The sequence below is a fragment of the Brassica napus genome, chromosome C3 (genome assembly GCF_020379485.1).
Source record: "Brassica napus cultivar Da-Ae chromosome C3, Da-Ae, whole genome shotgun sequence".
Classification (NCBI taxonomy): domain Eukaryota; kingdom Viridiplantae; phylum Streptophyta; class Magnoliopsida; order Brassicales; family Brassicaceae; genus Brassica; species Brassica napus.
This window is the reverse complement of record NC_063446.1, coordinates 62,934,753-62,949,042: the sequence shown is the minus strand read 5'-3', so window position 1 is coordinate 62,949,042 and position 14,290 is coordinate 62,934,753. Positions and strand designations below refer to the sequence as shown.

The window sequence follows — 14,290 nt, the reverse complement described above, 5'->3', positions numbered from 1 at the left end:
TATTATTATTTTTATATGTTTTTATTTTATTTTTAAACTTGTTGCTTTTACCGGACCTTTAAAACAAATACATGAAAACTTGTAGAAATAACTATAAAATGAGTGACAGTTCTTAGTATTTGGGCCTTAATGGGTTTTAAATGGATTTATGTATTTCTCGTAAGAACACAATAACATTAGCCTCTTGACATTGGACATGTAAGCCATTTTTATAAGACAAGATGAGTGAGCAGGTGGAGATGTTGTTGCCGCCTTTGTGTCTGTCGGGATTGTCTCTTGTATCTCCTGGTGTGCCTGTGTTTGTTTATCTTTTATCTGATGGGTAATAATATGTAAACAAAAATCATTGTTAGTTGTATTTATCAGAATTCGTAACTTACTCTCTTTTTTTGTTTAGGTAATTTCACTGATCTTGGTTGTCGTCTTCGTCTTCTTCGTTACGAAAGTAAGTTTGTAAATTGTTAAATAGCTGGCCGTGTAGTGTGTATTTGTTTAGCTGGCTCGATGTATGTGTCGTTGAATTTTAGTTGAAGTGATTGGTTTGGTATATTTGTTTTGAAGTTTATTTCTAAGATTAAACAAAAAAGAGGTGATCATTAATGATTCGTCTCTTTTGGAATTCTAGTTTTTGGTGTTTTAATTGTTTGGGTTGTTGTGGTTTCTTTTAAGTTGTAAAATAAAGGTTTGTGTAAAATTAGTTTGATAAGTAAGAGAGATAAATAGACGATCACAGATTTTGGGTAGGAAATATTTTTGATTATTGATGTTAGCACAATATAGATAATAATATAAAGGAAATTGTGTGTTGATTGTTTCTTACGGATCAATGAGGAGACGGATAACGACACAAGTTGTTTCTTTAGTAAGGTCAAAGCCCTGGACAGAACGGATTTGCCCAACCACATCTGCGAGTTTAAATACCGGTTATGATATCGGAACATAATATAAACTCAGATGGAATATGATTATATACCTGGGAGTTCTAGGTTTGTGTTCGCAATCACTTGCAAATTGTAGAACAGTCTAATTATGACCGGAGATTGATGTCAGGAGCACACGTGGTGACCAGTGGCGGATGCAGAAACAGATTTTATAGGGGGCACAAAAAAATTTCCGTTGTATTTTATTTTTGAGTTGGGGCACTTGTATACACTTTATAGCATTTGTTAAAAGAAATTAAAAAGTTAGTTGGGGGCACGTGCCCCCGTACGTTATGTTCTCCGTCCGCCACTGGTGGTGACTTCATCAATAATAGTTGGTGAGATGAAACAAATGAAGAATGGATGGTCAGTTATCTTGTACATGCTTGAGCACCTAGCAAACTCAAATCGATCGACTTTCAGAATGGAACCGACTTTCAAAGATGCCTTGTAATGATTAGCACGCCGACGGGAATAAACCCATGAATCACGGAATCTGCAAATAATATTATTCAACAAAGAATCCGAAAATTAATTAAAAACAATTATATTAAATAAATGTGATAAATCAAAGATTAACTTACCTTTTCATCAAGGAAGAGAACCGTGATTCCCATAAACTCACTGACTTTCTTGAAGTTCTGGGAATCCCAGAAGTGAGGAGGTTTGAGGCTATGCTCTGACTACTATGAACAAGACGGAGTGACTCGAAGGTTGAGTGACGGACGCCTGGGACGCCGGTTTGAGGAACTGGAGAGGCAGAGAGAGACATGTTTTAGAAGATGGTTAAAACTAAGAGGAATCAATGAGTTTTGTGGAGATGCAGATTAGGTTCATCAAAGATGAGAATTATATATATAGGGTTTACAAAAGGGCTACAAATCAGGAACATTTATGATCAAGCGATTTAAGATGGGGAGCTGAAGAGTTCACCGGTGAAAAATAGATTACGAACATACACACAACGCAACTCTGTAATTCAGACTTGTCTGAGACAATGATGAAAAGAACTCTAACTCATGTTAAACGAAGACAATTTACAATATGGAAAACTATAATTGTTACTTTTTTCATATAACGTGATGAATCTCATTTAAAAATGAAACTCATAATATACTTGTAGGCCCAACCCACAAAGAAAACCGAAGAAGCAAGAGTTTCCGACCTTCATAAATATATATTAGTTTCGACCATCAATGTACAAAATATCCTTTAGTTTAGTGGTATAAATGTTGGTGTTTAAATCTCAATAACCCGGATTCGAATTATAGCCTTGACACGTCCATAAAACGCTGACGTTGTGCGCTGATGAGAGAGCAAAAACTCAATCATTATAATATAGATTATATATATAAATAAACCTGATCCCTTTTCTGTTAGCAGTCCAAGTTTTTATTCGTGATTTTAATGCTAGGCTTTAGTTAAGATACTTCAAAATCAAAACTACAAATATTTTGGAATAATATATAATTTCCGCAACGAAGAATTAAAAATGGTAATTAATAGCAACCTCAAAGCTAGAACGTGGTTTGGTTATTTTTTGTACAAGTCATCTAATTTTAACCATATGGACCACACATGAGTGATATTGGGAGTTCGTTTTTAAGGCAATATTTCTAAAGAGATATTTTTTCTTTGATATTTAAATTTTCGCTTAACACTTTCTTTTTGTGTCATTTTATGTTCACTGCATCATCATATACTCAACTTGTTGTTTTATTAGCCTTCGGCTTTATGCTTTTAGGTTGGATCCAACATAGGCCACCAACCGGTTTAACAGTATTAAATCATTAAACCTTTCAAGAAAGTGAAATTAACTTGTTGCTTAGTTTTGCACCAACCCCGTCACATGATCTTAAACCTTTCTTGTCAATCGAATTTATATTTTAATTGACGAAACGTACGTGAACAACCCTCAAACTTTTAAAATTCTTTCATTTTATCCAAATAAATTTTCACTAACTCAAGTGAATAACTTCTATATAAATGGGGGTGTAAGCGATCTTCAATTTACACAACTCACTAGTCGTCTCTAGTTAGCCATGGCATCTCTTATAGAGAAACAACTCCTTAAGTCCCTCTTCTCATTCTTCTTATTAGTCCTCTTTTCCCATACAGTTTTTTCGTCCCGGAAAACATTTGATCAGAGAAAACCTTGCAAACACTTCTCCTTCTACTTTCATGACATCCTCTACGATGGTGACAATGTAGCAAACGCAACCTCAGCCGCTATAGTGAGCCCGCCAGGATTAGGAAACTTCAAGTTCGGTAAGTTTGTGATCTTTGATGGCCCCATAACAATGGACAAGAACTATCTCTCAGAACCTCTAGCTCGCGCACAAGGCTTCTATTTCTATGACATGAAGATGGACTTCAATGCGTGGTTTTGCTACACCTTGGTGTTTAATTCGACGCAACACAAAGGGACATTGAACATAATGGGTGCGGATTTGATGATGGAGCCGACAAGAGATCTATCGGTCGTGGGTGGGACGGGTGATTTCTTCATGGCTCGTGGGATCGCTACCTTCGTGACGGATATATTTCAAGGGGCTAAGTATTTCCGTGTTAAGATGGATGTTAAACTCTATGAATGTTAGTAACTAACTCCATGTGTTTGATTCTTAAAGCTTGTGTGTTGACGCACAGATAAAATGTGTTACTAAAAATAAGTGTTTGTTCTGTTTTATTTTATAGTTTTTCTGTGTGTTTTCGTTTTCGTTTATGATTTATAATTCTTGATGTTCCAAACCTCAATTGTCAGAAAACGTAATCTTTATTATAATAGATCAGTTTTTGCTCACTCCTCAGCACGCCACGTCATCGATTTGTGGACCCCACTTTTAAAAAGTGTAAAAAAATGTCAAGCTCATGGCTCGAACCCGGGTTATTGAAATATAAACACCAACATTTATACTACTAAGCTAACTGATACCTTTGTACATTGATGGCCGAACCTAATATATATTTATGAAGGTCGAAAGCCCTTGCTTCTTCGGCTTCTTCTGAGGGTCGGACCTACAAGTATGTTATGGATTTCATTTTTAAATGAGATTCATCACGTTATATGAAAAAAAACTTAAGTTTGCAACAATTATGGTTTTCCTATATTGTAAACTGTTGTAGTTTAATATGGGTTCTTTTCATCATTGTCTCAAACAAGTCTGAGTTACAGAGTTGCGACGTGTGTATGTTCGTAATCTATTTTTTCACCGGTGAACTCTTCATGTCCCCATCTTAAATCGCTTGATCATAAATGTTCCTGATTTGTAGCCCCTCTGTAAACCATATATATATGATTCTCATCTTTGATGAACTTAATCTGCATCTCCACAAAACTCATTGATTCCTCTTAGCTTTAACCATCTTCTAGAAAATGTTTCTCTCTGCCTCTCCAGTTCGTCAAACCGGTGTCCCGGCGTTCGTCACTCAACCTTTGAGTCTCTCCGTCTTGGTCTTAGTAGTCAGAGCATAGCCTCTGGATTCCTCCGCTTCTGGGATTCCCTGAACTTCAAGAAAGACAGGGAGTTTGTGGGAATCACGGTTCTTTTCCTCGATGAAAAGATAAGTTAATCTTCGATCTATCACACTTATTTAACATAATTGTTTTAATTTATTTTATGATTCTTTGTTGGATAATACTATTTGCAGATTCCGTGATTCATGGGTTTACTCCCGTCGGACATGCTAATCATTACATGCCATCTTTGAAAGCAGATTCCATTGTGAAAGTCGATCGTTTTGAGGTTGCTAGGTGCTCCAAGTGATTGCGAACACAAACCTATAAATTGGTAAACATAGCATATTAGGCAGCTCCAAGCAAGATTACAATCAGGAAAATTCAAGTGGAATGACATACCAACAACTGAAACTGGTAATTAGTCAACAACTTATCCCATATTTTCCTTATCTGAAAAAATCTACTGTGTTTCTGATCTATTTTTTCATCTACGCAACTTTAGCCTCTGTCATGGATAGTTCTCTCCCAAGAATCGCATTGACTATGGTTTCTGGGAAGAAAAAGATCTTGCTCCTGAAAAAAGACCATGACGACCCTGTTGTAAGATTTTAGTTTGTGCAGAACAAAAAACTTTGATTTATTTTCTATTTAGTATAGTGATAGTTGTTGACAATCATTAGTTATTTGCCAATATGTTTTTTATGCGGCATTTCGGAACTCTCCATTCCAAGCGGAACAGCAGATGGAAGCTAATTTTTCTGGAAGCTCCTCGACTCCAAGACAGAATCAGAAGATAAATGTTGGTGGGAGGTTAATCAAGGGAATACTTCAGAGAAGTGAGACGGTCTAGCCAGACTTCATCTTTTGTACAGCCTGAGCAAAGAGTGGAACCCACAAAACACGAGAGAAGAAAAAACAAAACACGAAATTATCATATTCAGATCTTCTCCCTTGCATGTCTAATATCTGGCGCCGACGAAACTCAACATTCACGGCAGACGAAGCTGATGCAAGTAAACCTCTCATCAATCATGCTTAAAATCAATCTACGCTTTTCATTCTCACAAACTAAGAAACAATTTTACCTACATGAATCGGAAATTAGTGCCCACATTCCCGACATAGAGGAAAAAAGGAGTTGAAAGTCCTAACATTTTTTTCAGTATTAGACTAAACCACATATTCAAGGTCCAGTTATTTTGAAACCTTAACATTTTAAATCCAAATTTATTATCTTTTTCCATGCACTATTTGATTTATATACAAACAACTACCTAAGTAAACACTAACAAGTTCCATCACCCTCAACTTTGAACATATAAGATATAAAAATATCAACATATGACTTCGTCGTTCATTCTTATATCAAACTCATCAACCTATGTAATATCCAAAGTCCCATCAATCACATTATAGACAAAAAAACAATAAATCTCCTAAACAAAACTATACAATACATCTATAGTGTAGCCGACTCCGCGCTTGCGCGGAGACTATGCACCTAGTGAAAAGAATGTTTCAGTATATTGTATAATTTAGTATGAAAGACGCATTAATTAACCCGCTTGAAATAAAAGAAAATTCCCTCTAAGTAAAGATACGTAGAACAACGTACGATACTTGTTGACTAGGAACAAAAAGAATCAATAGTTGAACTTTAATAATACTAACAGAACACATTAGTTAGTAAATTTACGTAAGATTTTGTTTCATAAGTGTCGCCATTGACGGACACTATATATTTTGTTTTTATCCTAAGCATCAACAGCTTTCTTGGGGATCAAAAGTATTTTTTTTCTAAAAACACAAAGGAAAAAGGATACAAAAGTTCAGCCTATAACAACAATCCAAAAAAATAACTCAATGAATCAAACAAACTAGAAAAGGGGAAGTATGGGATAAGTCTGACAGTATTCTGCCTTCAGCAATACTGATGGTCTATTGTATTAGTCCACTAAACACTACTCTTCACACGTATCATTAAAAATCACAAAAAAGACATGGACAACAAATCAGCCAGTGATAACGGTCATTCCACCACCCACATACTAACATAAAAATTCATTGAATCACCCTACATGGTCTTCAGGTCTTGTGCAGTGGCGAAGCTAGGCTGTAGGATGTAGGGGCAAGTGCACCCACAATTATTTTAAAATTCCATTTTTTTATGTAGAAACATCAAAAATTTGTCAGTTAACGTGGTAAAATGTAGTTTGTGCGCCCATACTTTTCCAATCTCTTTTATATGCACTTTTTATTTTTATTACCAAAAGTGCACCCATGAATTAAATGGTCTAGCTTCGCCCCTGGTCTTGTGCTGTGAACACATAACCAAACAGCACGCCTATTTCAAGTATACTAGCTAATTTTTAATGAAACTCAGCTAACGCATATCTCTATACGATCCACTAGTCCGGCCCTTATTCGGATCCCCCATCTGTATATGCGGTTCTAAACCTTTTTTCGATTGTTCAGAAAGTCCATACCAAAATGTAAGATGGAAATTACCCGTACAAAAACATTTTTTCTAAACCTTAATAATTCTCATACTAAACTTTTTGTTGCCTTAACTAAACAAATTAGAAAAAATTGGCAAATTGGGCAAATTGCAAGTTTGATATTAGGGAGTTGGGCGACCTCGAGTTTAAATTAGAAGATTGGACGAATCGCTTTTTCCAGACTTGTGAAATGTCGACAGAGGGCGTGCGTGGTTCTTGGTATTACGACCGTGCCACCTCTTGATTTTTTATTTAAAAATAAAAAAAAAAGACCTAATAAAAAAATAAAAAAGAAGGAAATTAGAAAAACCAAAACATCTCTTATATCAAAATATACCAGAAGCACATCTAAACAGCTGCAATTGAGAACCAAACATAAGAAGAATCCCACATAAGAACCACTCTCGACTGTACCCAGATCGGCATGGTATCCCCCTCCAGCGTAACGCCCTCGAGGAGGGTGACTCGTAGTCAATGCGCCAGTGATAGAGAAGCAAATCCCAAGAAAATTCCCCGACTAGGCAAAACTGCGTCTCGTTATGCAGGTATCTCCTTTCGCTAAGCTTCGCTGTGAAATTCTTTGGAAAAAGTTTTTAAAAATAAAGCGTTGGGTAAATGTCTGGATTTGGTCATTGTATTTCAGTATCTAGCACGGAGTCCGAACTAGAGGAACCTGCATCCACCGACCAAGAAGAAGCTGCATCCACGGAGCCGGAATTTATTGTCACCACGCCGACTTTTCCGGAAAGACTGTTCGCACGTAATTGCTATCCTGGCAAACCTCGACTGAACATCTATTCAAAGGCGAGTATCATTGGATCGTTAGTGAAGTTGCTAAGAGGCTCCCCTGAAATGAATTGTCTGCTAGGAAGTCAGTTTGGAGCTCTGTTCCACTTACCTGTATCGCGCTGCTCAAACTCTGCGAAACTTGTACATTCTCTCATGAGCCGTCAGCTGGTTACGATGCGCCTATATGAGCTCTGGTTCTTGTTTGCAGACAAGCCACTACGCTTTTCTCTGCGTGAGTTCGGAGACATCACGGGGCTGAAATGCGAGCCTGAAAAGGAAAAAGTCGGAAACGGGTCAGAATCTATCGATGCCACACCTGGACGTATGTGGAAAGAGTTGTTTGAAACTGAAGATGAAGACGTGACTGTACCAGATGTTCTTCGTATGCTTGAACAGCCTAGTCTTCCTGAGTGGAAGCGGTTGCCACTAGCTCTCATTGCGCTTGTAGATGGGCTCCTGGTTTGTGGTCACAAACTTCTTCGTGTGACGCCTGCTTACGTCGAGATGCTGGAAGACACAAGATCATTTCTTCAATATCCATGGGGGAGAGAGGCATTCATCAGCACTCTGTCTAGATTGAGACCACCTCAACCTTCTGATCCTTCTAAAATGGATAAATTCCTTTCGGTCATGCGCCTTCGTTTGAAACAGCAGTCAACAGCGTGTTATGGGTTCCCTCTGGCGCTGCAACTTTTTGCTTTTAAAGCTATCCCCTCATTGCTTGAGAAAATTCCCGAACCTAATAAAACCACTTCTTTCTTGCAAGAACCAGAAGGATGCGACTCAACAAATGCACTTCTGAATTTTGAAGACATACTTCTGGTGGAAACCCAAACTGAGGTACAATGCTGTTGTCTATCTTATTTGCAAAACAGAAGTTAAGACGCTCAAAATTTGTGTACTTATGAATGTTTATATTCTTTGTTTGAGGTTATTGTTACGTATTCAATCCCAGATGAAGGTGGGGATCCAAAGTGGAAGAAAGAAGTAAATGATCCCCAAATAGATAACTTAGTTCGTCGAATGCGGGAAGGGCACGAGTTCAAAGCAACAGACTTTAGAGGAGGTGATTCATCCCTTCCACCTCTGAAGCCAGCCGAAAAGGCTGAAGGTGTTGGTGTCAAAAAGAAGTGTCAAAAGCCGTCTAATCGGTTTGGGAAAGCATGTGATGAACCTGGAAGTTCGACTCAGGCGCCTCAGCGTCCTATTCGACCTTGTCGTGGGATATGTAAACATGCTGAACCAGGAAACTTATCAGATAAGGAGCAAGAGCTGAAAGAGTGGATACGAGTTGAACTGAAAACGCAGTTGGGTAAATTGCGGAACGAGATTTTTGACTGGTTGCATCATGATAGGGGAGGCTCGTTCACGGTTCCGCAAAACACAGCAGCTGGTAAAACAAACAGAGACAACAGTCACGCTGACCCTACCGGCATGGAAGGTCCAAAGAAGCGACGTCCGTTCAGTGGTGATGGTAATGATGAAGCTGAAATATTTTGGTCTGATAGTAAGAAACACAAGAAGAACAATGGCGATGGGTTTAGCGACGATGAGACGAGGAGAATGCATGATAATCATTGTGATGGCCGTACTCCAAATGCTCGCTTCTGGGAAAAGGTAATCAAACTGCTCCTACAATTTTTAATGATAAACAATGCCTGAATCCCGGTCTAACTTTTTTGAGGAAAATTCAACGTGTAGGTAGATTCAATGGCGGGCGAAGGCCCCTCTTTCTCGAAGTCGGCAAACATTCCAGAAGTCGATGTTTCAACGCCAATTGGACCAGAAATTGTATCAAAGCCAGCAAAACCGACTCTCCCGGAACCGTTGGAGGTAAATAGATTATAACAACGAATTTATAGGCTTTAGATATATTATGTTTTGCTGTTCAGCTTGGTTTGGCCAGGTATTCAGCGTAGATTATCAGTTGTTCGTTTTAGTTAGTGAGGTGTACAGGAATGCTGATTTGTTTGGTCAGGTATTCAGGTTATTTAGTTAAGGTATTCAGGTTAATTTTTGAGGTGTACAAGAATACTGATTTGTTTGGTCTGGTATTCTGGTTAATAGTTAAGGTATTCATGTTAATTTATGAGGTTTACAGGAATACTCATTTGTTTGGTCTGGTATTCAGGTTAATTTAAGAGGTGTTCAGCTTAAGTAGTCAGGTATACTGATCTGTTTGATAGTTTTCAGGTGAGAGATCAGAGGTATTCATATTAGTTAGTCAAGTGTTCAGATAATTTTGCCAGGTGTACAGATTATGTTGATTAGGTATTTTAATGTTAAACTACATCTGAATCGAAGTATTTGAATGAGCTATATCTGAACGTTGTCAGGGCGAGGGGGGAGATGAGTCTCCAATATCAGGGCTAAATTTGTTAGCAGAAGAGGTTGAAAAGGGGACACGGAGTGACAATGTCTATAAAGATCCACAGGAGAAAACTTGTAGGATGCTTACCGTTTGGTCTCATCCTGAATCTTACGTCCTTCCGCCGGAGGAACAAGGTGGTAAAGCGTCACCGGCAAATTCTGAAGATTACAAGACACCGCCAGAGGATGATCCGATGACCGAATGTCGCACATCAGACGTAGACCTTAAGTATTCGAATACCGTCAGTATACGTAGACCTTAAGTATTCGAATACCGTCAGTATTCGAATACCGCCAGTATTCGTATACCGTCAGTATTTGTATACCGTCAGTATTCGAGTACCGTTAGTATTCGAATACCGTCAGTATTCGAATACCGTCAGTATTCGAATACCGTCAGTATTCGAATACCGTTAGTATTCGAACACCGTCAGTATTCGAATACCGTCAGTATTCGAATACCGTCAGTATTCGTATACCGTCAGTATTCGTATAATTAGCAATTCCTAATTTTACTAATATTAAACATGCATAAAAAGACAGCAATAATAAACAGAAATCATAAATTTTATTATAAAATATAATAAAGAGTTCAAAAAAAAGAGATCAACATAATTACAAAAAACAATAAAATTCAAAATATTTAATAATATTAAAAGAGGAAGAGGTTCCTAGTCGGAGTCGGAGGTGCTGGAGTCGGTGTCGGAGCTGTCTGGGTAGTTGTCCATCCTGAACTGCCCAGAACCCAATGTGTCGTCGGTCCAGTCGGAAGCGTCGTCATCCACGTCTGTGTCCATCTGCATCCACTCCCAGTAGTCACCTTCTTCATCGTCCTTTAACCCCGTCTCTTCTTCGCCGGGGCATCCATAACCCTCATCCTCCGGGTCACCTTTTCTCTCCGCCTTGCGAGCACGTTTGCTACTGCGGTGATCGGGGCTTGTGCGGCGGCGTTTGCGAGGGCTGGATGGAGGTGTTTCCTTTTAACCCCTCCTCGACTTCCTCCGCCTCCTCGAACAGGGCCTCGAGTGTGGCGAACTCCTCAGTTTCCAGACCGTCGCGGATCTCTTCCTTCAAACCGGCCTTGGCCAACAGGATCAACTGTTGCTCGGTGCGTTCGCCGACTATAGGCAAACTGTAAAAGAATCGTTTGTATTTTACGACGGTCATTTTGCCCTGGCTGATATCAAACACCATTTTTGGAATGAAAGAGTTTTGCAGAGAAAGAGGTTTGCAGAGAATGTGTTTAGAAAGATGAAAAAGATATTAAATGACAACAAAGTAGTATATATATTACGAAAATAATTAATTAATTTTTTGGTAACAGACGCGGCGTTCCATTACTACTCCTCGGTTTAAACCATGCGAATTAAATCGTTGCGACTCCTCGGTAGAATTAAATCTCCGACTGATTAGACCATATGAAATGAAGTAGGAAACTTTCTTGTCGTAGACAGAGTTCACTTAAATTTATTGGCGTGTTAAAACCATAAGTGTACGCGTGTTCGTACACCAACGAAGAGAGAGATGAGAATACCTTAAGTTCATACATTCATTAGTACAAATATGTATAAAGAAGATGTCTTTTCCGTGTCAGAAGGTTGCCCTAATTTCAAACTACGTAATGAAGCTTACGTAACCGAGGGGTATAATGATGACTTCGTACACCCTAACCGAGGGTGTATAATGATGACTTTTGTACACATTATGAAACTACATTAATTCAAATGGGTTTTACACATTATGAAACTACATTAATTCAAATGGGTTTGCTTCTTAATTGGATATGGATAGGTCCATTATGAGATAAACAGTTAAAATTTGATAGAAGAGTACAAATTAACCTTAATATAAAATTACATAACAGAGTACAAATTAACCTTAGAATCCCTTTACCTTAACATAAAGAGTACAAATTTGATAGAAGAGTACGAAAATTACATAATTGCATTACAAAATAAAGATTTACTTGAATATGATCACCAACCCAAGTAAAACTAATATAATAACCATTCCACCAACAAAGTATTCGAAGCCATTGGTTAACCTTGTTCTGTTTTCAGCTAACTCAGACACTATCTTCTCTAGCCTAACCAGCTTCTGCTCAGTCTCATTCTGGAGATCCTTAAACTTGTTAAGTTGTGGGTCATAGTCATTCCAAAAGGTAAGATAATCTACCTTTTCAGACAATTGAAGTGTGTGCGTATCCCTAGCTCTCATCTCCTCCATAACCGCCTCATCCCACCATTTATGAACATGAAAGTCTCCATCATTAACATAATCACACGTGTAGTATCTTCTACCTGGATCATTTACAGTGCGAGATGTTGCTAGCTTAGGCCGACCACCACAGTAGCATGTCTGCGGGAATCCAAATTCGACCTCGGGTTGCGGAGGGTACTGAACCGTCGCAGCATAATTGTAATTTAGCTCAGCTTGGTCCCGACGAATAAGATCTTCAACCTCACGGTCTTCTGTGTGGCTGGAGTCATTCCCACCATAGTCCTCTGATTCGGAAGGCTGGCTATAGCTATAATCAAGTCCCATCTTTAGTATAAAAATAGAGTAAAGAGAGAATCGCTAAAAATCTGAAATATAGACGACACAAGCAGTCATACTTAAATAGATTGAGATTGTAACGGCTATATTATTATTGGACCACAATACAACGGCTACATTGTATTTAAATGTCTTTCTAACGGCTAGATTGGCTACACAGATATCGTACACCTCAAGTTATAAACAAGTTACATCAAATCATAAACATGAACACCATATTTAGGAATGACAATAAAACCATACATATCTAATAAATTCAAGAAGAAGCACTGCGTAATCCATATCTCATCAGTTCGCAAAATAGCATTATAGATGTGTTATTAGGAAACACCTAAACAATAACTCCCTTGTCAACAATACATAAAATCTCCTCCATCCATAACCCATCATTGTAGCGGTTCTTTACAAGACTTTTTGTTGTGACCTGAGATATGACATCGACTACATGTGTTTAGTTTCTTCTTCTTCGGCCCCTCCTGAAAAAACATAACAGCCTTTATTCAGAAAATATCCATGACTACAGTCAGATGAGATTAGGTCGTACCGGTATTTCTCCTGCAGAACGTTTACGCTTGGTCGGTGGACGTCCTGGTGGTCTCTTCGTCTTTGGTGGTAACATGATAAGGTCACTAACCTCCGAAGGTATGAAAAGATCTTGCGGATCTGGAACCGGGAGTGTAACACCCTTTGTTGTTTCATTCCATGTCTTTTTTAGATAGGCGTCTGCAACGAACTCTGAGTGCTGCAAGTCCCGAAACATAGCCGCAGCAATGGCATGTCGACATGGTATTCCAACTTTCTGGAATTCAAGGCATGTGCAAGACCTGGTTTCCAAATTAACAGAACTCCCGAAGCCGGTTGTTTTTAGAGTTACCTCAAATTCAAAAGCAGACAGAGGCATCACAGCGTACGCTCTTGCGTCTTCTAGATTGTTCTCCATCAACAGCCGGGGGGATCTCACCACTCATTTTCGATATCTTTCGCTGTCTACTCACAAACCAACGACTAATCATGCGTCTGATGAACTCAAATAGCGCCATTATCGGGGAATCGCGCGCAGGAACTAGTGCTTTGTTGAGAGACTCAGCTATATTCGAGCTCATTAGATTGTACCGCTCGCCCTCAAAGTGTGACCTTGTCCAATGTCTAGGATCGATCTTCTCAAGATAATCCCAACAGCGCTTATCTGTAAGTTTGATCTCCGCGTAAAGTCTCTTAAAGTGGGATACCTTGAATACCTCGGCTGCCCTGCCAACCATTTGCTTCTGATTCCTTTTCTTGAATTTTGCGTCGACGTTTCTCTGTAGGTGTACGAGGCAGCACCCATGGTGTGAAAGAGGATACCACTTATCTTTAGCAACACATATTTGATTTGCTCTATCAGACACAATAGATAAATCGGAGCCATCTTCTACGATCTCTGTCAGCTTCTCAAAAAACCAACTCCAAGACTCGTTTGTTTCATTGTCTACAACAGCAAACGCTATAGGGAATACCTGAAAATTGGCATCTTGCCCACTTGCAGTTAGTAAACACCCTTTGTACTTCCCAAACATATGAGTACCATCCACCACAATAACCTTCCGTAGATGCTTCCACCCGTCAATGCAAGCTTTCAGCGCCATGAACGCGTACTTAAACCTTGTCTGACCCTTATCATCTTTTTCAGTTTTGATATTAGTAATGGACCCAGGATT

General features: G+C 38.8%; 1 protein-coding gene across 1 annotated transcript; it reads left to right on the top strand.

The window, feature by feature from the left end:
* The first annotated feature begins 2,912 nt into the window (after positions 1 to 2,912).
* Positions 2,913 to 3,609, top strand: LOC106374563 (dirigent protein 6-like). Its single transcript, XM_013814561.3, has one exon. The coding sequence runs from the start codon at positions 2,963 to 2,965 to the stop codon at positions 3,518 to 3,520; it is 558 nt and encodes a 185-aa protein (XP_013670015.2). The 5' UTR covers positions 2,913 to 2,962; the 3' UTR covers positions 3,521 to 3,609.
* Positions 3,610 to 14,290: the final 10,681 nt, after the last annotated feature.

What these genes read in the sequence shown, in the direction of transcription:
- LOC106374563 (XM_013814561.3), top strand. Translation starts at nt 2,963, where the DNA reads ATGGCATCTCTTATAGAGAAACAACTCCTTAAGTCCCTCTTCTCATTC.